General features: G+C 33.6%; 2 protein-coding genes across 21 annotated transcripts in view; one reads left to right on the top strand and one right to left on the bottom strand.

Moving 5' to 3' along the window:
* Positions 1–24,354, bottom strand: part of acana (aggrecan a) — a 904,300-nt gene that overhangs the window by 639,862 nt on the left and 240,084 nt on the right. The gene's annotated exons all lie outside the window — the stretch shown is intronic.
* mtss1lb (MTSS I-BAR domain containing 2b) overlaps positions 1–24,354 on the top strand; it is a 196,998-nt gene that overhangs the window by 87,765 nt on the left and 84,879 nt on the right. For all 19 annotated transcript variants that reach the window (XM_073907297.1, XM_073907292.1, XM_073907285.1 and 16 more), the window contains 2 exons: positions 10,529–10,590; positions 10,726–10,799. In XM_073907297.1, the coding sequence (XP_073763398.1) occupies positions 10,781–10,799 (19 nt within the window). In that variant the 5' untranslated portion in view covers positions 10,529–10,590; positions 10,726–10,780. The remainder of the gene's footprint in view (positions 1–10,528; positions 10,591–10,725; positions 10,800–24,354) is intronic.

Genomic DNA, 24,354 nt, shown 5'->3' with positions numbered 1-24,354 from the left:
CAGACACCATGTACTGTATTAAACAAATCCCATTCAAACATTGCTTGTGGCTATTTTACTTCAGTCCCTATGTGCCAACCTCTTTATCTTAAAATCATTCTTGCTTTTTGTGACTGGTGGAGATGGTGCAGTGGGATTTTTGGGTAATGTGTAGGCGTTTGAGGAAGGGGAAGCTCTTCTTCCAGTCATTGAGCAGAGTCTCGACCTCCAGCTATGCTCTGAAGTGCGGCTAATTTCACCCCTTGACACACAGCAGTCTGAATCTGCCCTGCTCAAAGCCCTACTGCGCTGGGCGGTCTTAAGATTCAAACAAAGAGCGCTGTGGTTTCTCTAGCATAGTCACAGGTACATGGAGAGACTGGAAAAACAGCCTGAAGTGGAGATGCATCAGCGATAGCAAGATTTTTTTGCTAAGTCATGTTCAGTGTGACGAGCCTTCATGACTGATAGAAGATTCTTGGGGTTAGTAAACAGTTTCAAAACGCACTGAACATTGAGGTGAAAACAATGTTGTTGTTTTTTTGGCCAAAATTATAGGAGTTCATTACAGTTTTTACATAAAAATACACTTTTATTTGGTCAGATTTTTTTTAATACTACAATATTGCCACAAGGGGTGACCTGCACTTCAAAAACTTCTATTTTCCGTTAGTTTGGTGTAATATTTATTTATTCAGTAATAGTAAATGAGATTTTTCAATCAATGAACGCAATTTAGATAATTGCCTATTACTTGAAACTAATTTCAGGTTGGCATGGATTGGTTGGATGGATAGTTGACTTTTTTTTTTTGCACAATGGATAGATGCAACACAGGCTTATTCTGAAAACGAAGTGCCGTGGACATTTCTGGAGACCGCAAATTATGTAGCCGGGCGTTTAATTTTTTAAGAGAACACTATGGGCGGTATGATGCTGTTTCTTTTCACGCTTACCAGCTGACCGCTTACCTCCATGTGTAGTGCTTTCCCCCTGCAACCAGTTTGTCCAGTTAGCTTGTCGTGTACATCGGCAGACTTGAGACACAGAGAGGAGTTGACCATGACGACGCAAGGGTTCGAGTTCAGGGAAGATCGGTTCCAAAAATCAGATGAAACAGAATCCAAAAACATAATTCACAAAATAAAATGAACAAGAAGGGTGAGAATGTGGTAAAATCCGAAAACGTGGTAAAAATCAGACCAGGGCTTTTCTTTTTTTGGGCAGCTTTTGTATATTGTTGGTTGGGTTTAGGGAAGAAAGTGGGTGGGTGGGTCAATTGGTAAAATTGGTTGGGTTTAAGGAAGGAGGTTAGGTCGGTCGACAGTGGCCTCTGATAGATTTACACGAGAACAGCGTGGGATGAATGGCACTCGCGAGAGACATTTGAGATATGAAAAAGTGCACACAGCAGCCTCTCGTGGATTTGTGAAAACAAAAAAAAATGCAAAAATACGTACCTTTCGGGACGTATTTCGCAGTCTTCAGAAGCATCCACGGTACTAAGTTTTCAGAAAGAGCCTGGGTTGGATAGATTTGTCCTTAAGACTGGTTTATACTCATACACAAGTTTGCTTGGTTGCATGTGGCGAATGTGATATAATTTTGTGCAGCTCCGCATTCAAAGCTTAAAATCCAAAACAACTGCCTGATGTGAAATATTTGAGGTTTCTTTTGAAGCTATGCGCTCTACATTTTTTGCACAGTTTGTCCAACGCTATTTAAGTAAGTTCCTTATTTATTTTATTTTGTATAATGTTTTGCATTAAGCTTGCAGTTAGCTTAAACATATAGTTTGTAAGCTCAGTTATTTTTTTTACACAAATGTAATAAAAGCAAACATTTACATGAGTGTATTCCAAATTGAATTACTACCTATTAATTTTATATATAATTACTAGGGGTGTAACGGTTCTCGGTTGAGCCGTGATTGGTACAGATCACAATTCACAGTTAGGTACGCACGTGACCCGCAGATTAATAACTTTTTTGAACTTGTAGGTTAATACAACATTTATAACAGTTGCAGAGAGATCGCCTCTAGCGTCAGTCAAATCACGTGTCTGAAAGCATTTTGGATTCCCTGTAAAATATAATAATGACAGAAATAGTTGTGGTGGGACCTATGTAAATGCTTTCTTAGGTTATAAATTAAAGGTGTTTTCTGTCACTGTTTGTTTAGCTTGCATTTATGCATTCAGTGTAAAGCTGCACAATTAAACATTTAAAGATTGTGATCTCAATTGAATGATAAATAATAATAATTTACCTGTTTAATAATCTTTTGAAGCGCTGCATTCAAATCTGTGTTTGACCGAGAGAGATTCAGTTTTTACATTTTAGTTCGTTATAAACAATTAAATAGCACAGAAGTACTGGGAAAACAGTGTATAGTTTAGATATGAACATTGATGTGTATGGTAAAGGTTAAACTCACTATTTAATGGGACTTGACGCTTCTGAATGTTTGAGCAATTACATTGTGTAACCAATGGGTGGTGACAAACAACCATCAAAATGATGTCACTGAATTGGTTGTCAAAAATGATCCACCTATAATGCAACATGAAGTTTTATGTATGAATTGTTGAATCATTAATTGAAAAAAATATATGATATGTTGTACAAGATGTTAGATTTCTTTATTTAGCATGATCAGTTTTTTTGTATTGAATATTTTCCTCTTTTTCAGCCGGTTCTTTCTTGATTTTAATTAAAATATTCTAAGTTCTGTTTGTTAAAACCAGTGCTTTTTGCAGTACTATTTTTGTATAAATAGAAAGGAAATGACTTTTGTCTCCTCCCTTTTTTGCTGATCCGAAAAAGGTCTGATCTGTAACTTAAAAAATGTAGTGTGATCTGAACCATGAGATTTGTGATCCGTTACACCACTAATAATTACATTCTTTCATTTTGCAACTCAACTCGCAGACTTCTTCTTTACCAATGTTTGTTTAGGACAGTCACTCTGAGTTTTCACCGTTGTTATTATAGTACAACGACGAGTGCGTCAAGGATAAAAGACTCCACAACCTGCAGCTGTGCGGAAATATAAATCAGGCTTATTTTACCCATATTTGGTTTGATGTAATGAAGCATAATTTATAGTTTTTTTGGGTAGGATACCATATTTTGATTAGTGATGTGTTGGAAAAATTTGTCAAGTTGTACATTATTCCTTATAAAATTTTTGGGAGTGAATATTATATTATATTATATTATATTATATTATATTATATTATATTATATTATATTATATTATATTATATTATATTATATTATATTGTTTTATATTATATTAATATATTATTTTATATTATTGTATTATATTATATTATATTATATTATATTATATTATATTATATTATATTATATTATATTATATTATATTATATTATATTATATTATATTATATTGTTTTATATTATATTATATTAATATATTATATTAATATATTATTTTATATTATATTATATTATATTTTATTATATTTTATTATATTATATTGTTGTATATTATATTATATTAATATATTATTTTATATTATTATATTATATTATATTATTATATTGTTTTATTTTATATTTTATTATGTTGTGTTATTATTATATTATTATATTATATTATTTTATATTATATTACATTATATACTATGTTATATTATATTATATTAATGGATTATTTTATATTATTATAATATATTATGAATGTATTATTATATATTATTATAATATATTATATTAATATATTATTTTATGTTATTATATTATATTATATTATATTATATTATATTATATTATATTATATTATATTATATTATATTTTTTTATATTATATTAATATATTATTTAATTATATTATATTATATTATATTATATTATATTATATTGTTTTATATTATATTATATTATATTATATTAATATATTGTATTAATATATTATTTTATATTATATTATATTATATTATATTATATTATATTGTTGTATATTATATTATATTAATGTATTATTTTATATTATTATATTATATTATATTATTATATTGTTTTATTTTATATTTTATTATGTTGTGTTATTATTATATTATTATATTATATTGTTTTATATTATATTACATTATATACTATGTTATATTATATTATATTAATGTATTATTTTATATTATTATAATATATTATATTAATATATTATTTTATGTTATTATATTATATTATATTATATTACATTATGTTATATTATGATATATTATTTTATTATATTTTGTTATAATATGTTATATTACAAATATATATCTTATAATATATTATATTTTATAATAATTTCGTTTTATTTTCTACTCTATCTATTCTATTCTGCTTCTATATTTTTCGTTTGATTTATATATCATTTTAAAATAGTGATCATCATCAATGCAGTCATTTTAAGAGATCAAAAAGCCAATTACAGCTGAGGATGACAGTCACAAGATTGTGTGTACTAGTGGTCATGCTTGTTAGTTTCAGCTCAGCCACTGTGCTTTTAGCCCATGGCCTGTTGTAAAGCAGACTTCACACAGAATATTTCGTCTGCTGCGTTTCCGTGGCAACTAGGCAGAGCTATACACGACACGTCCCCTTATCGACAGAGGACACTCCTGTTCCTGCCCCAGGACAAATCACATCCCCCCAAATGATCACACCGATGTTCAAACACCACAGCCGACCCCCCTCACCTCCCACACACACACACACACATCATCCATTTTATACATATATTTTTACAGCATGTAAAGGACTTCATTATTAGAGCCTTTATCTATAGCTAATATCATGCTGCATATTATATATGAATGCATACATTAATACAATTTGGTCTTGGTCCTTTATTTACCCTCCAAGCTGGTTTGATTTTTTTTCTTTCTGTTGAATACTAAATAATTTATTGTAAAGAATTCTGGTGTTATGTGAAGTGACGCTGACAACACGGAGTGAGAATCCAAATGCAGGGTTTATTATACAGAGATGGTCTGGCAAACAACAGTCACAATCAGAAGCAAACAGATGTATGAAGGCAAATCCAGAGTCAAAGTCGAATACAAAGAAAGATAGTCAAAAGGCAGGCAGCAGACATAAATAAACAAACAAAACAAAGCAAGGATCAAAAACACGGCAAGACAAGGCAAGGAAAAGAAAGGAAAACATGTAATGTTCACAAAACTGTTTAACAAGACTCAGCAACAATGTGTGTGTTTGTGCTGTTTAAATAGTTCTTGTAATCAGTTAATGAATAGCTTCAGCTGTGTCTGTTTGCAGTCATGGGAATCTAGGCCAGGTGTGTGAGTGGTGCATGACTGGATCTTTGAGTCCATTTTATGGCGGATATGTAGTTCTATGAATACCAGTGATCTGCACAGGCTGGAACGCTGGTGATTGTGACAGTTGGAAAACCATTGCCACTGCCATTGTATTTTTACTTTACTTTATTTTGTTTTTGTTTGACTAAGGATGTCAGGATGCTTCTTGTTTCCAAAATCCTTCAAGATATTTTCTTTTGATCAACATATTCTTGATGGTGAATTTTTGGAGAACAGTTTGTTTAACCTTTATTTTTATTATTAGGCATTAATTAATTAATTAATTTTCTTGTTGGCTTAGTCCCTTTATTAATCCGCGGTCGCCACAGCAGTATGAACCGCCAACTTATCCAGCAACTTTTTATGCAGCGGATGCTCTTCCAGCCGCAACCTATCTCTGGAAAACATCCACACACACATTCACACACACACTTATACACTACAGACAATTTAGCCTACCCAATTCACCTGTACTGCATGTCTTTGGACTGTGGGGGAAATCGGAGCACCCGGAGGAAACTCATGCGAATGCAGGGAGAACATGCAAACTCCACACAGAAACGGCAACTGAGCCGAGGCTCAAACCAGCGACCCAGCGACCTTCTTGCTGTGAGGCGACAGCACTACCTACTGTGCCTCTGCTCCGCCTATTAGGCATTAATGTTTGTTTTTTTTTTCAGTAGAATGAATACTGTTTTTCAGCACTGATGTGATACATTATGCTGTAGTAAATACTGTAATACATAATGCATGAATGGCTGAAGTAAATACATATTGAATGTAGTAAAGGGAGATACGGTGGCTCAGGGGTTACCTCAAAGCAAGAAGGTAGCTGGTTGAGTCCCAATTGGGTCAGTTGGCATTTCTGTGTGGAGTAGGGCTGTGCGATTAGGGGAAAATATTTTATTGTGATTTTTTTTTGACAGATATTGCGATTTCGATTTGATTTAATTTTGTAAATAAGCTTCAGCTCAACATTCTGTATTTTAGCTTCTTACTACTAATGCAGTGACTGAAAAAATATCCATTAATATTACCAAACAACTCTGAAAATGTACTTTGCTTGCTACTAGATTGTCACTGGCCGTACTTTTTACTTGACTTATTAGCAAGATGCTCCTCATATAGCCGCATGTGGTGCTTTTTTAGGTGCTGGTTGTTGTATTTCCTCATGCTGTAACAACAATTCTGTGGCGGCTCTTATGAATTACCTGGTTTTGTTTGGTATCTGTGACTTTGAAACCAAGATGTTACCATGTTACAGATGTGCTGTTTTTCTTTGATATGAATTGATCTATTAATGCTTCTGAAGTGGCAGATGCCATAATCTGTGATTTCCTGTTTGTTTTTTTATTGTGGGCGTTTTACATAGTTTGGTTGAGAAATTCTGAATAGGTATAAGGAAAGGGTGCTTACTCAATTGGCTAGTAATACTAATGACGGTCGCACATTTGCTCTGGGTGGGGGAAGTTAAATTATATATATTTCATATCCCAGCCTCTTGCAATTAGCTAATCGCAATGTTTCAAATCGCGATTGTAATTCAATTTTGATTAATCACACAGCCCTAGTGTGGAGTTTGAATGTTCTCCCCTTGTTGTCATGGGTTTCCTCTGGGTGCTCCGCTCAGCTGGCACACAACATCATAAGACGTTAATATTAAGTTAGATTTAGGTTGTAATGTCAAGTGACCAAAATTCAATGTCTAGCCAGTGTCTAAAGACACTTTTATTTTGACGTCCAATAACGACGTCAAATTGCGTTAATATATGGTTGATTTTAGATTGTGTTGAAAAGTTACCAAAATCCAGCATCTGATAGATGTCATAGTGGTAACGTCCACACAATGTCAAGGTGTATGACGTCAGCCTGATAGTGGGCTTTGACGTCAACTCGATTTTAAATTCCAAACAAAAACAAAATACAATGTCCCCACTACGAGGTACTTTGGGGTACAACGTCAATATGACATTATGTTGACATCCTGTGCCTGCTGGGCGGTTTTCCCCACAGTATAAGACATGAAGGTATAGTTGAATTAAATAAAAACTAAATTGGCCGTAGGGTGTGTGTGAGAGTGTATGGATGTTTCCCAGTACTGGGTTGTAGCTGGAAGGGTATCCACTATATAAAAAATATGCTGGATAAATTGGCAGTTCATTCTGGTGTGGTGACCCCTGATGAAAAAAGGGACTAAGCCGAAGGAAAATGAAGTTTAATAATACGTAGTGTTGTTTCCCAATGATGGGTTGCGGCTAGAAGGGCGTCCGCTGCGTAAAACATGTGCTGGATAAAATGGTGGTTCATTCCGCTGTGGCATCCCTTAATTAATTTATTAATTATTTAGGGGCTAAGCTAAAAAGAAAATGAATGAATAAATAAATTAATGAATGAATGAATGAATGAATGAATGAATGAATGAATGAATGAATACACAGTGTTAAAGTTGCAATTGATTTCAGCATTGATAAGAATAAGAAATGTTTCTTGGGTGCTAAAAGCCGCCTCCGATTTTTAAGCCAAATAGATTTTGAATGCAATTTCCAAGAGACAATTCCAATAGACACAACATAAAGCACATTTGACATTATTTGTGTGGGTGTGTATGTGTGTGTTTTAGTTTTTGGTGAATGGAGTTTGGCTCTTGCAGTGTAACTAATAAAACAACAATTACAATTATAAGTTTATGCTTACACCTTTACAGAGTCTTGTCCATCTTTTCAATAGTTGCCCATGTTAACAAATGCATCTGTGTGTGGATTAAAAGATAGTAGATAGATATGTGCTCCTGCATTCAGTGTTGACAGATGTAGCTGACTGATTCCAGCCCAAAAATGATCCAAAACTCACTGAAATGAGAACACATTGCAAAACCGCCCAAATTTTCTATACCCGCCTATGCCATTTTGAACCTGCACAGCGGTGTTCAAAACCGCCCAATTGACCCATTGCTAAGCCCCGCCCTACTTAGCTACTGTTGCTAAGCCTTCAAGCTTTCGTGCCTGCATCGTCTTTACAATGTGTATGCGCCGGTGTCAGACATTGCCAGGGATATAATTAGTCATTTTTGGCAAACAGGTGAGATATCTTAGAAAGCCAGACAAAAAAACGACTTCAGTATGCATTACATTAGATTCACGACATAATAGGCAACGATTAGAAAATAACTTAATCGAAATTGAAGCTAGCTTAGCCTAGCTGCATCATACACTGACCATTCAACAGCTTAGTTCATGCACAGCAGGAGAGGTGACATTTAAAACCAATCTAATAATAACAAATTAAACCATGATTTCTCTTTTTTAGCCATAAAGCCTGATAGATTAATGTTGTGCAATGAAATATAGCATTACTAACCGATGAGGAACCACACATGGACAGTGCTTCTACATCATTCATTCGCAGAAAAAGCAGCCAGAAAGAAGAAATTGATGAATTTGTGTCAAATATTAGCATCATTTACCCATAACAATGCACACCTATCACTGTCTGTGCGTATGTTTGTGTGCTCTTTATACCATTTCTATTCTAATTTACCATTAATAAATAAATTAATTGAAATGCAAATTAAAGTATAAATAGCAGAAGTGAACAAATAGATTTTCCCTACCGGCAAATCCAACACCAAATATAAAAGCAGACACTAAAACCTGCTATATCACCGTCACCAATGACTCAATCTCCAAAAGGCGGATGAGAACATCAGTAAATTGTAGCTTTGACATTGACATTGAGGCTTGTAAATTACTCAAAATAGCAAGTGCTCAATATCGCAAGTGCTCAGATTGTGATCATATCTCTGTTTTGTTCTGTTGATATGTAGTTTCAAATATTCGTAGCTTGAAAAAGAATATGATTGCTATTAGTGTGACTACTATGGCGAGGGCTTAACAGAGCAGTGCTCATAATATCAAGCGAAAAAAGAAAAAGAAAAAGACAGCTGTGAAACATAACCTGCGTTGTATTTTTGTAGGAAACTGAGTTTAGATCTGTGTAATGTTAGGGTAAGAGGTTTGTAAGTTATTGCCATCGGTCTATCACTGAATATGTCAGAAATATTAAAAACAAAACCAACTTAACTCCACTCCTACAGCGCCCCTCACACAGCTTGAATCCACACTGCCATTTCTCCCCTTTGGTTTTAGGTTTTGAAAATGAAAAAAATTCCACTATCCCGTCCAAACTTTTAGGATACCGGGTGTCAGATTTGCACAATCCATATGAACAAGGCGATGGCCGGTTTCTCTCGCTCGAAAGCTTGACAGGGCTCCTGCGCGTAGCTACAGTTGCTAAGCTACGATTGGTGGGTTACTCAAGCGAAGAGTCAATTTGGTAGGAAACCGCCCAATCTGGCAAAACTGCTTGCATTGATCTTTTTTAAACAGAATAACTTAAAAGCTCATGGTCCGCACTCGTTTAGTAATTGTTTATTTATTCATACATTCGTTAATTTTCCTTCGGCTTAGTCCCTTAATTCATCAGGGGTCACCGCAGTGTAATGAACCGCCAACTTATCCAGCATATGTTTTATGCAGCGGATGCCCTTCCAGTCACAACCCATCACTGGGAAAAAAAACCCACACACAATCATTCACAACGGACAATTTAGCTTACCCAATTCACCTGTACCGCATATCTTTGAACTTGTGGGGGAAACCGGAGCACCCTGAGGAAACCCATGCTAACACGGGGAGAACATGCAAACTCCACACAGAAATGCCAACTGACCCAGCCGAGGCTCGAACCAGCAACCTTCTTGCTGTGAGGTGACAGCACTACCTACTGCGCCACCGCGTCACAATTTTTTTAAATTTAATTCTATTTTATTATTTATTTATTTATCTATCTATCTGTTTTTACTTATTTTTATTTTTTTATTTTTTTATTTTCACCTATTTATTTTATTTTAATTTTTTTATGATATTATAAGGTCATTACATTCCCAGTGATGGTTTGCAGCTGGAAGGGCATCTGCTGTGTAATACATGTGCTGGATAAGTTGGCGGTTCATTCCACCGTGGCGACCCCAGATTAATAAAGGAACCTATCCGAAAAGAAAATGAATGAATGAAAAAGGTCATTACCAAAAACACAGACCTCAAACCTTTGAATGTCAGTTTGCTAAACTAAAAAAACCCACACATTGTACATTGAACACACTGTATTCAGACAAAGTACACATTCACAGCTCACCTTGCGTCTTTGTTCTTTTTCCAGTGTTCATATCCCGTCTGGGAAGACTTCAATGCCAAGGCCACCAAACTGCACTCTCAACTCCGGTAAGTTCAGTCTCACATCTGCACCCATCACTTTGTTTTCCTCCAGGTTTTGAATGAAAAGACATGTCATTATTTTTAATATTTTCATATTATTTTCATATTTTTATATAATCCCATTGATTTTGCGCTTTTCAGAACCACTGTGCTTGCAGCCGTGGCCTTTCTGGATGCCTTTCAGAAGGTGGCAGACATGGCAACCAACACAAGAGGTAGGCAAAATCAGCGATCTCTGTGAATGTGTTTCGTTGTGATTTGAGTGTGTATGCTTTCTGTCCAGCATTCAGAGAGACGTATATTCTATTATGCTATTTATGTAAAGCAGAAAACACTAGTGGATAAAGAGATATGATAGACGTTGATTCGTTCAATACCAAGGATTATAGATGGCACTTAGCAGCCTCTCTACATTTAATGCCCTCATTTGGCTAAGAAAAGTGTGTGAGGATGTATTTGTGTACATGTAGGACTTTTTTTGGGGTGCAGTGGTTAGTTTCCATCAGTAGTTGCTTGAGCTGTATTATTCATCTGCATCTCTGGTGGGTTTTGAACAGTCTGTTCTTGTGGCACCAACAAACGGATGTTATAAATCCTTGACTATAATGGATAAATGAGAGGGAACAAAGACGCAGCTCATTGCTTGCTGGGTATTTCGGTTATTTATGGTTTGGTGCTTTAGTAATGACTTGACAGAGTCGAGATCTTCAAGGCAATTGGACTGATGAAATGAAGCTGTTTGAAAGTAACCGCCAGCCTTATTATGATCATAATAGGCTTTTCTTTTCGTCTGGGGATTTGTTTTTTTATTTTATTTCATCTTGTGGTTTGCCTGAGGTAAAGACTGTGTTTGAAGGAGTATGATGATCTGTGTTCATATAGTTTGTGTGGGCATGTTGTGTTATTAATGAGGTGATGGTGCTGGAAGCCTTCCTGTGGGTCTTGAAAAAGCAACACCACACTTGTGACCCCTAGAAAGCTGTTTCAGATGGAGGCTGTAGGGGTAAAAAAAAAACTTGAAGAGAAAATGAGAATAATTAACAATAATATTGATAAATGAAAGGGATTTTATTCACTTTTGTAGCATTTTATTTTATATTTTTATTTTATTTCATTTGAATATTTTATGTAGTTTTAATTTTATTAAAATGTTTACTACTAATATTCATATTACTATTTTTTATTTCATTTCATTTTTTGTTTATATTTTATTTTATTTTTTATAATTTTTTATTTTATTTTATATTTTATTTATTTTTGATTTTATATTTTTTATTTCATTTTACTTTATTTACTTTATTTTTTGTTATTTATTTATTTATTTAATTTGATTTTATTAGTTTGTTATTTTATTTTACATTATTTTAGTTATTTTTTTCATTTTATTTGTTTATTATTTTATACTATTTTAGTATTTTATACTATTTAGTATTTATTCTATTTTATATTTTATTTTTATTATATTTATATTATAATATTATAATATTATTTATATTATATTTTATTATATATTTATTTTATTTTTACTTATTTTACTTTTATTTATTCACTTTTTTTAAACATCCTGTATTTGTCTTTGATGGATAAATGTGTTTTTCTCAAGTTTCATATTCTGTCAATGTGAATTTAAATATTTTTCCCCTCAAAATTCATATTCTCAATCAATTTATTGTCCAGTGAAAATAGATTCTCAAATATCTTGAATAAAAACAGATTTGGCTGAAATTTTATGGTCTTGCAAGTGCCCTGCTATTCTGAATGCTTGTTTATAATTTAATTTAATTTAATTTAATTTAATTTAATTTTATTTTATTTTATTTTATTTTATTTTATTTTATTTTATTTTATTTTATTTTATTTTTATGGATTTACATGCCTATGAGTTTCAGACAGTTTGTTTTGTCTTGTATTTTTTGTCTGAACCTACTTTGCTCTGATTGGTCAGATGGCTCAGTCTGTTGAAATTGGTCTAGCACTTGTAGTGTGAGTCAGAAATAAAAACATCATTTACCATGTCTGAATTTTAGCTCCAGTTGCTTCTTCAGTCCTCGCTGAAGGTGTAACAATAGTGTTGATTTTACCATAACAATCCAAGTCTCATTTTAGGGTAAAACTAGTTCATCAACCCAAACCTTTAAAGCAAGCACATCATGAGGATGACATCGGTCAGTGAGTTTCTGTCAAGCTTATGAATTCTGTAGCCAGTCAGATGCATTTAAATTAGTCTGAAAATGGCTTTATTACATGTGCTCACTGACTGAATTATGTAGATTCTGGCCAATTCTTATGTTCACTCTTTAGTATCTTGTTGCTCTGACTAGAATGAGAAAGACAGATGCAGCAAATGACAAACTGCAAACCTAAAAATGACTTTAATGATACAGCATGTAGCAGAGCTGGTCGCAGGTCAAATGCTGTGTAAACCTCATTTGAGTTGATATGCAAGCCTTTGAGTCAAATTTCATTTAATCTCTTGTAATTTAGACAGCAGCACATGTCTGGCCCCTTTTCTTAGAATAGACTCAGGCTGACTGTAGTTGAAAGGATGACAACAGCTTTCAGAGACTTACATTTCAGAATGATAGGAACACAATCTAGATTGAATCAGCTAATAGAAGTGGTTGGGGATGATGTGGAGCAGGTAAAAGTGGAGTAGATGTTTTATAGGTTGGCCTTTTGACATTGGTGAGAGCTCTTAAACTCAGGTCTCTTTAGGGAGTGAGGGATCACGTGCTGTTCAGAGATCATGTGACCGAATGGATTTGCTAAAAGCTAAAGGGAGGGCGGCTGCCAAGTTCCTCACAGTTCCTCAGACACTTTTCAGACCTGACCTGGATCTAAAATAACAAGTAAAACACAGAGTCCATGAATCAAACATTGAGTTTACCACAGGACTCACAAGTGCCCTGCTATTTTATTTTATTTTATTTTATTTTATTTTATTTTATTTTATTTTATTTTATTTTATTTTATTTTATTTTATTTTATTTTATTTTTGAACCACCAACTTATCCAGCATATGTTTTTACGCAGCTGCGGCCCATCACTGGGAAACATGGGAAACAAACGCGAACACAGGAAGAACATGCAAACTGCACTCAGAAATGCCAACTGACCCAGTCAAGGCTCGAACCAGAGACCTTCTTGCTGTGAGGCAACAGCAATACCCACTGCGCCACCTTGCTGCCCTAAATAAACTAAAATGAAAACTAAAGTTAGTAATGAACACACTTGAGAGTCGAGTATCAAAGCTGGTACAGCTACCATCGTTATTGTGTTTAAAACCCAGAATCCTGCATTGCACCGGGGTGCAATGTTCTTGTTCATGAACTAAAATTCATCGCTCAGCCTTTTCAGACGTTTTTATTTACCCTCAAACGAAGAACAAACAATAACTTGAAGAAATTAAAGTATTATAAAATACGTATTTTGGTGCCTTTACATAGCAAGCGTGCTTAGTAGCTTACACGGTACATCACACTTAAAACAACAATCACATAAAAGAGAGAAAAGACTTTAGCGGGGACCTATAAAATTAATTTTATATTGTCACAAATAATTTTTTTTTTTTACAATTTTTTTCTGTTAGAATTTTTTTTGATTTATTTATTTTTTTTACATTTTAGAATCAGGTGTAATTTTTTCTTTTACAGCACATATAACAGCAATAAAATAATGCAATATTCACATTTACATCTGAAGTCAGTATTATTAGCCCCCTGATTTATTAGCCCCCCTGTTTATTTTTTTCCCAATTTTTGTTTAAAGGAGAAGATTTTCTCAACACATTTCTAAACATAATAGTTTTAATAACTCATCTCTAATAACTGATTTATTTTATCTTTGCCATGACGACAGTAAATAATATTTTACTAGATATTTTCTAGACACTTCTATACGGCTTAAAGTGACATTTAAAGGCTTAACTAGGTTAATTAGGTCAACTAGGCAGGTTAGGGAAATTAGGCAAGTTATTGTATAACAATGGTTTGTTCTGTAGACTATCTGAAAATATATATAACTTAAAGGGGTTAATAATTTTGATCTTAAAATGTTTTTTTTATTATTATTTTTTTTTTAGATTTTTTTATTCTTGTCAAAAAAAAAAAAAAAAAAAATACTTTCTCCAGAGGAAAAAATATTATCAGACATACTGCGAAAATTTCCTTGCTCTGTTAAACATCATTTGGAAAATATAAAAAAATAATAATAATAATAATTAATAATTAATAATGGTAATAATTCTGACTTCAACTGTATTTATTTATTTATTTATTAATGCACTTTCAGCACCACTCACTAGAAATTTCACTTTAAAAGTACTTAAAAAAACTTGCATAAAAAACCAACACAATATCATTATGTGGAAAATTTGGCACTAGCATGTTGTTTCCAAAGTTTATCTGGTAAGGTTTTAGTTTGGGAGATAAGTTTCACCCCCTCCACATCACAACGACACAGACTGCCACGAAGCAAGGAGGAGGAGATGGCAATGAACCGCAATGAAACGGAAGCAAACACGCAAACACAACCGCACACACACACAAACACACTCCAGGCCTTTATCCTCTCAATGGGGGTCCGCCACTAAAGTGAAGGAGGAAACTGATGCTTCCTGCCAGTAACCGCTATAATCTGCTTCTCATTTACTTTCTTTACTGCTCTTCATCCTTCAGCTCATCCTCCTCCTCTCCCGCTGAGATCCAGTCTAGCTTGCTTGCTTCATCACTGGCATTTTTTTCTTGTGTTCTCACATTCAAACGACCATAGAATTGCTTAGTTCACCCAGAGATTAAACTTTTATCATTGTTTGCTTTCCCTCATGTCGTTTTAAACTTATAAGCATATCCTCTGGAAGTAAACAGAAGAGATGTATACTTTACTGTAAGATTAAAAGTTTGGGAAATGTGTGTTTTGTCTTATAGACTACTGATATGCAAATTCAAATGCGAATAGTACAATTTAGATATCATTCCAGTCTGCAGCATGCTTGTGTATTTGCGTGTTTGTTATTCATTTATGTATTTTTAACATGTTTTACAGAAACACACACACACATTGATTTGTTTCAATGTTAATTTTGACAGCAAATTCCAATTTAGTTTTAGTCTTAGTCTTTTAACTAAAATTATATTTTAGTTTTAGTCATATTTTAGTCTTCAGAATCATTTTAGTTTTAGTCTAGTTTTAGTCAACAAAATTTCATAAGATTTTAGTTGACTAAACCTACTTTAGATTTACTTCGTTAAAATATATTTGGTTTAATTTAAGTGTATTTTAATTATAATAATGTATCTATTTATTTATATAAAATATTCTAACTTAAACTCTCTCATTAAAATATGAAGTATAGCCTTTCCACTGAAGACCAAAAATTAGATATGCGTTCTTTATTTATAATATAAGTACACTGTAAAACCCAAAAGGTTAGGGTAACTAAAACCGTTTGAGAAAACCCATTGCAACAAACCATTTAAGTTCAAAAACTAATCCTAATGAGTACTGTGAACTTAATCCATTTGAGTAAACAAAGTAATTTGAGCAGAGTAAACCCCAATAAATGAAGAGAACTTAAACCAACGGAGTACTGTAAAATCCAATAAGTGAAGGCAACTCAAACCATTTGAGGAAACTGATTGCAACAGACCATTTGAGTAAAAAAAAAAACTAATGAGTTCTGTGAACTTACTCCATTTAAGTAATGAGGTATTTAATTAACTCATTCCTTTCAACACGGTTCAAAACTTATAGAGTTTATGAGTAGAGTTAACTTTCAGTCAATGTTGATAAATGTTGATAAAGTTGACTGTTGGGTTTTACAGTGTAATATGTAAAATGATGTGTTGGCAATCAATCCACATGTAAGAACAGTAGCCATCTGAAAGTGCTGGGTTGTCCAATTATTTAGCAAACCCTTTATTTTAACATGGTAAACTACTAGTCATTTACCCATTGAACAGTTTTAAGCTATTAAATCTTTGAAAGGGCTTAAAACAGTTTAAGTCCAATTTGCATTGTCAGTCTATACCAAGCTTTACTGTTGTAGTTGATGTTACAGTACATGCAGGTGACATTCCGCGTCTACTTTTCAGACTTTTACTGTGTTACTTCTCAAATGTTAGTGTGTGCGCGTCATGCATCACACACCAAGATTAAGTCTGATTGGGTATTTACCAAAAAACTTTACTTAATCACATTCCTGTCTTGTTTTTATTAGTCAACGAAAATGTCAGTAAATTTTTATTATAGTTTTCATCATCCTCACTTAACTTTTATTTAGTTTTGGTCTAGTTTTTGTTGGTAGAAACTTATTCATCATGAAAATGTTTTGTCAACGAAATTAACACTGATTTGTTCCTGCTTATTATATATATTATTATAATAATGTTACTTTAACGTTTAGTCAATTTCTCCTCTTCAAAGATAACTGTACTTCAATTGTTAATTTTTAGTTTTCCCATATTTGCTTTTCAAAGGTTATAATATTGACTAGACATGTGTTTTTTTTTAATTCTGAATGTTGACTGGATTATTAAATATCTTTTTATTTAATGTTTTTACAGTTTATTTGTGACTTAAAAATGTTTCCTTAGCTAAACCTAGGCAACAGTAAAGCCTGAAAACTGAATTTTATAATGACCTGCAATTAAATGCATTTTATTTGAGATTTGAAATATAAAATTAGTCTCAAAACACACACACCTTTAGATATAGGAAATCCAGAGAACAGGTGATAACTTTAAAAATGGTCTTTAAATGTTTTCTTGTGCTGTATTTTTATATCTTAGATATTATCTTTTGTGGCAGAGATGGCAACTTTTCAAAAGGTACTCCCTTGAATCTTATTTACCCCTGAAGGTTGCATATTAGTACCATATACACTTTATTACCTAAATCATACACTACCTGACAAAAGTCTTGTCGCCAATCCCAGTTGTAAGAGCAACAAATAACAACTTGACTTTTAGTCTAGGTAGATTTTTCTGTTGAACTGAATCCCCAATTATCACAAAATACTGCAGAAGACCTATTGAAACCAGCATGGATCCAAGGTTCTCACAGAAATCAGTCAAGTTTGGTGAAGGAAAAATCATGATTTGGGGTTACATTAGGTTTGGGGGCGTGCAAGAGATCTGCAGAGTGGATGGCAACATGAATATCCACATTTGTGCTGCCCATTACATTACAGACCACAGGAGAGGGCAAATTCTTCAGCAGGATAGCGCTCCTCAAACTGTACTTCAGCCTCCACATCAAAGTTCATGAAAGCAAAGAAGGTCAAGGTGATCCAGGATTGGCCAACCCAGTCACCAGATATGAACATTATAGAGCATGTCTAGGGTAAGAAGGAGGAGGAGGCACTGAAGATAAATCCAAACAATCTTAATGAACTCTGGAAGTCCCGCAGGAACACTTCCTTTGCCATTCCAGATGACTTTATTAATAAGTTATTTGAGTCATTGCAGAGATGTATGGATGCAGTCGTTCAAGCTCATGGGAGTAATACACAATATTAATTCTTTTTTCCACTGCAGCATGACTTTATATCCTATACTGTACATTATTTCTGTTTTGTCTAAGTAAATTCAGACCTTACTGTACTAATAAAATAATTAAAAATCACGACATGATCATATTTAGATAAAATAAGCATAATATAGAGACCTTTGCCTTTCATATAAACCACTTCTAATACCAAATGATCAACTAGAAGTCAAGTTATTATTTGTTGTTTCTAAAACTTGGATAGACAACAAAACTTTTGTCAGGTAGTGTATATTTATTAACACCTATATGGTGAATTTAAGTAGATTTAAAAAAGTGTACTGTCCCAATTACCGCTTTTGTCCTTTTTTCCTGACTGTAATAATAATGGGTTCTGTTTTGGGCCCCTTTGACTATCATTTTGCAAAACGAACAGTTAACAAATATCTACTTTTGTTTTTCTCCTTTTTTCCAAAAAAAAAGAAAAAGAAGAAAGAGTGTTCATATATGGATGAAAGCTCCATTTACAGATATCAACTGTCTCCTTTAAGGAAAGCAAAGGCTTGAGCCAAGTTTTTGCCTTTTTTTCACATGTGTACAATAAGTGGCAGGGGGAAAGAACACAGCGTCGGGAGGCCTAGATAATAATCTTGTTCTGTATGGACGGATCCAGCGGAGGGAGTCTGGCTGTGTGAGTGTGTGAAAACCCTAATTCATGAACCAGAATCACAACAAAAAGTGCTTTGGCCGGTCCTCTCGATCTTCCTCTCAGTCTCTCACACAGAGACTCTCTTTCCCTCCGAGTTTTTGGCTCTGCTTGGGAATGAATGTTGATAGATTGCATTCTGTCCTGGAAGCCTGGCACGGGGGCTCATAAAAAAAGAGGCTTTTGCAGATGTGTGTGTGTGTGCGTGGCATGGAAGCCTCGTCCGGCGCTTCATAGAGCTGTTTTACTGCCCAGCCTGCATGAGCGGAATAGTAGCAAACGTAATGAACGTCATAAATCTGATTCATACTCCAGGGGGCAAAATGGCTGCCCCTCATAGTCAAAAGAGAGCACGTCTGCCAGCTCAGCAGCCGGAGCGCTATTTGGGGGATCAGTTTGTGTGTCTGCAAGTGTTTTGTGTGTGTGGGACGGGGGTTAGTGTTTCCCCAGATGTTTGAAGTAGACTGGTGTAAGCAGCGGGTGTTAGCATTCACACAGCCGTGTAAGCAAACACCAGCCAAACAGTCTGAGAGGAACATTCTCAGTCGCCTTAACACGTTTATTTCTGATAGCAGCTAGTGTAGATTACAATTCACGCTCTGTAGTATCAACAAGAGATAGTGTTTTTTGATAGAAGTGGTAGATTAATGTACAGTATGTAGTTTGACAAAATTATTATTAAAATATGCCCAGCAGAAAACCGCAAATGCCATTTTAGTCTTACTTCAAAACAGAATTCCACAAGAATGTATTAGGGAATTTCCTTCAGAAATATTTAATGTTCCCTTAGTAATGCTTCAGTGGGATTACTTTACCTGTACATCCATTCTTTCCTGAGCTGCAGTTGTCATTAACATTTACGATTTGCTTTGTTAATATTATTACTAAAATGTTTACCAGAAAAGAAAATTTAAGAGCAAAGAATCTATGGGAACACTATATAAAAAAGAGTAAAATATTTAACATTTATTGTAAGGAAAAACACAGCTATGATTGACAGGATTTTACAGTAGAAAATATGGTATACCGTTTGTAAATTATCTGTAAATTACTGTAATTCAATGATTTACACAGTGGACAATGCATTTACTTCTTTTTAACAGTTAATGTCTCACTTTTGTCTCAAGTCAGATTTTTTAGATTCCTCCAAGTAAGAAATTATGTTAGACCAAAAATACAGACCTTTTGATATGAACTAGCAACTGAAATAAAAAAAGATAACTGGAGGAGAATTGGACAAATTTTTTGCATTATACCTTGGGAAAATGCCCGAAGATATTCCAACTGTTGACAAATATTTCATTCAAATCTATTTGGTAAGTAGCGGAAAAGCCATTTCTCGAAAATGATTTCAGGCTGATCCTCCAACAAGGGCTCAATGGATAGGAATTGTAAAGGAAATACACTGTATGGAGAGACCAATGCTTAACCAAAGATTTGGTTCAAAAAAGTGCAACAAGTACTGGCAAAAACAGTCTGAGTATGTCATTGTAAACAATTTGTGATAATGTACGTCAAATGTATTATGACTTATTTTTGTAACCATAGGGCCAGACGGAATCTGACATTTTTTTGTTAATTCTGCTCAGAGTTTTGTTAAAAATCTGTGGATTTATGCGAAATGATTTTGGGAGTATTATAACTAAAAACATAATATATGAAATAAAAAATAACACCTTTTAACTTTTATTTAATGTTTACAGTGCAAATCCAATTAAATCGACTTTATTTGGTAAACAAACAAATCTGTCATATAATATTTCTACTAAAGACAAATTATTACTTTACACACTGTATTGTAAATAAATCATATGAATATTTTCATGTTAGTAAATAATATTACTGAAATTAATTTAAAAATTAATAAATGTAAACTTACGCACAATTACACAAGTAAATTAACAGAATCAATGCTGGGCTAAAATCTGTGGAAATTTGCAGAATTCTGCGCGCGAAGATTCCGTATGGACCTATGACAACTTCTTTGTTTTTATTTCTATTTTTTCCCCTTCTGTCTTTTTTGTCTTCTAAATAAAATTAAAAAAAATAAAAAATAGATAGATACCTTACACACTAGTTAAGGTTTCCATTTCTATTATATATAGTTTGATGATAAATCTGACATCCTCTTCCCCCATAGATAACATTAGGAAGCCTGGGAGGAGAACCATGGTGGTCGACTCTCAAATGATATGTGGAATGGTGTTCTCAGTCAGGTTCACTTATCACCCATTTGAGCTCGACATTGTCTTCTTCAAAAATTATAAAATATTACATAGAGCTTAAATATCAAATATCTAAAGTTAAATTAGCTCAAATGCTTCCTTAGCTCTTTGTAGAATAGATGTCAGACTTTAATGCACACATTCTGGATTTGCACACATTTTGGATTCTAAATTAAAAAAACCTTTGGAGATCAATATTTGATACCTTTTGTGTTGGGCTTCAATATATATTAGAGTCGGAACTACTTTTGACATTATTTGGAATCGAATCAGACTTGTGGTTTTCTGCATCAAACTGTAAAATTCTCTTCCTAATTAGCACACAGAGCAATTGTGCTCAAATGAATAGATGCCCTTCCACCGACCTTTATACAATGGACCAGAGAGATGATGTCTTGTCTTTACCTTAAAAAAATCTATACTCTTTAAGAGGATCAAGTAAACAATTCTATAAGATATGGCACCCCTTTATTGATTATGTTGACCATATACAGTAATACCCTACAAATACAGTTAAAGTCAGGATTATTAGCCCCCTTTAATTTACTAATTTTTAAATATTTCCCAAGTGATGTTTTACAGAGCAAGGACATTTTCACAGTATGTCTAATAATATTTTTTCTTCTGGAGAAAGTCTTATTTGTTTTATTTCTGCTAGAATAAAAGCAGTTTTTAATAAAAACAAAAACAAAAACATTTTAAGGTCAAAATTATTAGCCTCTAAGCCTTTAAGCTATATATATATTTTTTCTAATAGTCTACAGAACAAACCATCACTGTTCAATAGCTTGCATAATTACCCAAACCTGCCTAGCTAACCTAATTAACCTAGTTCAGTCTTAAAATGTCACTTTAAGCTGTATAGAAGTGTCTTAAAAAATATCTAGTCAGAAATGATTTACTGTCATTGTGGCAACGATAAAATAAATAACTTATTAGTTAGTATTATATATATATATATATATATATATATATATATATATATATATATATATATATATATATATATATATATGTATATATTAGGGCTGTAACGATACACCAAACCCACGATTCGGTTCGTATCACGATCTTTAGCCCACGATTCTGTTCGTATCACGATTTTTTTTGTGTGGGGGGTGAAAAAAAAAAGATTTTTAAAACAATTTTTTATTAAATAACATTTGAAAAATCTTTATAAACTGAACATCAAAGAGCAATATTAACTATACAAATTATTAACAATATAAATAGCCATGTATAAAATAAATAAATAGCCAAAGCTATATCACTTCTGTTTTCTTTGAAACGAAATACTGTTTAAAAACCAAACAGAACTAAACTCCATTGTGTAGATGGTTCAAGCATGTTGAAAATTCTTTTTCAATCAAGTTCTCTTGCATAGAAAAAAGTAAATTAAATGGCTTCTAGGGATGCTCATTTCGGATAATTTTGCTAGACGACAACCGCCGCTCATTGATCGGTTATTAACGGTTAACTGGTCAGATTACTATTAATTTTATATTAAACAAATTGACGTGTCTATTTTGTGTCTGACACATTAAATATTGCATTTTAAAATACTGATTTATTTTTATATGCCAGCATATTAATAACAGAACAGAACAACAGAGCATCTTCACGCACCTGCAGTGTTTAGCACAGAAGAACAGAATAATCTAAATAAAATAAATAGGACTGCCCTAAATTATTTTCACTTAAATAATTAATTTATATTACAAAACGATAATACTGACTGATTCTTTATAATAAACGGCATAGGCTGTTTTTTCCCAATCATGTTTTTTCTTCCGTCAAATAAAAATCGCAGACTTCCTCAACTTGCTTGCTCCACTGAAAATATGCATTTATTTAATGCCCCGCTGTTATTATTATAATCACAAAACCTTTTTACATTTTTATTAGAAATCATTATTTTAAAGAATATGTCTTGCTATATGGTTTCCTCTCTCTCCCTCGCGGTTCAAGTGTGCCTATTTGTCGCGTTTATTATGCAGATCCAGGTCAACAACAGCGCTGGTTTAGCATCAACACGTCTGTTAAACAGCAATATTCTTCTTCCATTTTGCTTCATTGGCAAATGTGTCTGTAGGCACGGGTTATACGTTATCGTCCCGCAAGTTAAATACGTCTTGCAGTTGAACAAGGGGCCGAAAACAAGGCGCACCTCACTGCCTTTATGTTGACAAGGAAAAAAGAAGAGAAGAAGCGTGGTCCTCTTATGAAACGACTGAATCAGCTGGGTATCGATTGTGCAAAAGTGTTGCTGTCTGTGTTGTTACAATAGTAATATTTAATACTATTGTGATATTCAAGATTTGTACATTCATCCAGCTCTGGATAACTTAAAACAGCGATTAGACCATCAGAGCGGTGTTAATGCATCTTCAAGTAAAGCGAAACGGCTATAAACACCAGCAAGATAGAGTGATTATATGCAGAGCCATATACCTTAATCTATAAATAAAGTATAACTATAGAAACTGTGTTCATCTTAACTGAAAGCTTCGTCCTGTTTCCTGGCCTCACGCATCGCGCACCTGTCAGTCAGCACGTAACGTTAACTCCCAAAGGGTTAAACAGAAAGCGCACAGCACGGTTACAGAAAAGTTTCCTCTGCAGAGGAGTTGGGGCATCTGGTGAATGCCCATCCCTCTTTGCGCAGCCACATTAACAACAATGCTTTGACAGCATTGGCAATGTTTCTGGTGTTGTCTGTTGTCAAGCGGGGTTAAGTTGGTTTTATTTTTGATATTCCTGACACATTCAGACGGTCCCTTACTAAGAGCTCCGTGCGAGCTCTCCCGGTTAAACACATATTGCGAGGGCTTAAACGGAGCAGTGTTCGTAATGTCGAGCGAAAAAAAGTGTTTCCTCACGTTCTTCTTCAACTAGCTCAACTTTTGCAGGCACGCGTGACGTTATTGGAAAGGTAGTCACGGGGTGTGTCGCGATTCTCCCTTATCACAATTTCAATTTCATATCGTGTATCGTTACAGCCCTAATATACATGGGAAACAAGTTAATATACAGTGCTATAAAAATATCCTTTATGCCACTGTTCAAAGCAGGTTTAACATCCACAATCCAGGACTGTTGTGTTTGACGCCCCCTTGTATATAGCTGTACTAACACTGCAGCTGTGGTGATTCCAACGGTTATGAATTACATAGCGATTTTACTGTCTATTTTTTATTAGACACATGCACCTTTTAAAATTTTTTTTAAACTTGTAATCCTCATTCATGAGGTGCAGCTAATCACAAAGAGTTGGAACAGATTTTTAGTACCAGTTTCTTTGCAAATCCTATTTTGTGGACAAGTTTATACACGTTACTATGGAGATATTTTAAT

Source organism: Danio rerio, chromosome 7 (genome assembly GCF_049306965.1).
Source record: "Danio rerio strain Tuebingen ecotype United States chromosome 7, GRCz12tu, whole genome shotgun sequence".
Classification (NCBI taxonomy): Eukaryota; Metazoa; Chordata; class Actinopteri; order Cypriniformes; family Danionidae; genus Danio; species Danio rerio.
Note: the sequence above shows the minus strand (reverse complement) of the source record. Positions and strands in the feature narration are given on the sequence as shown.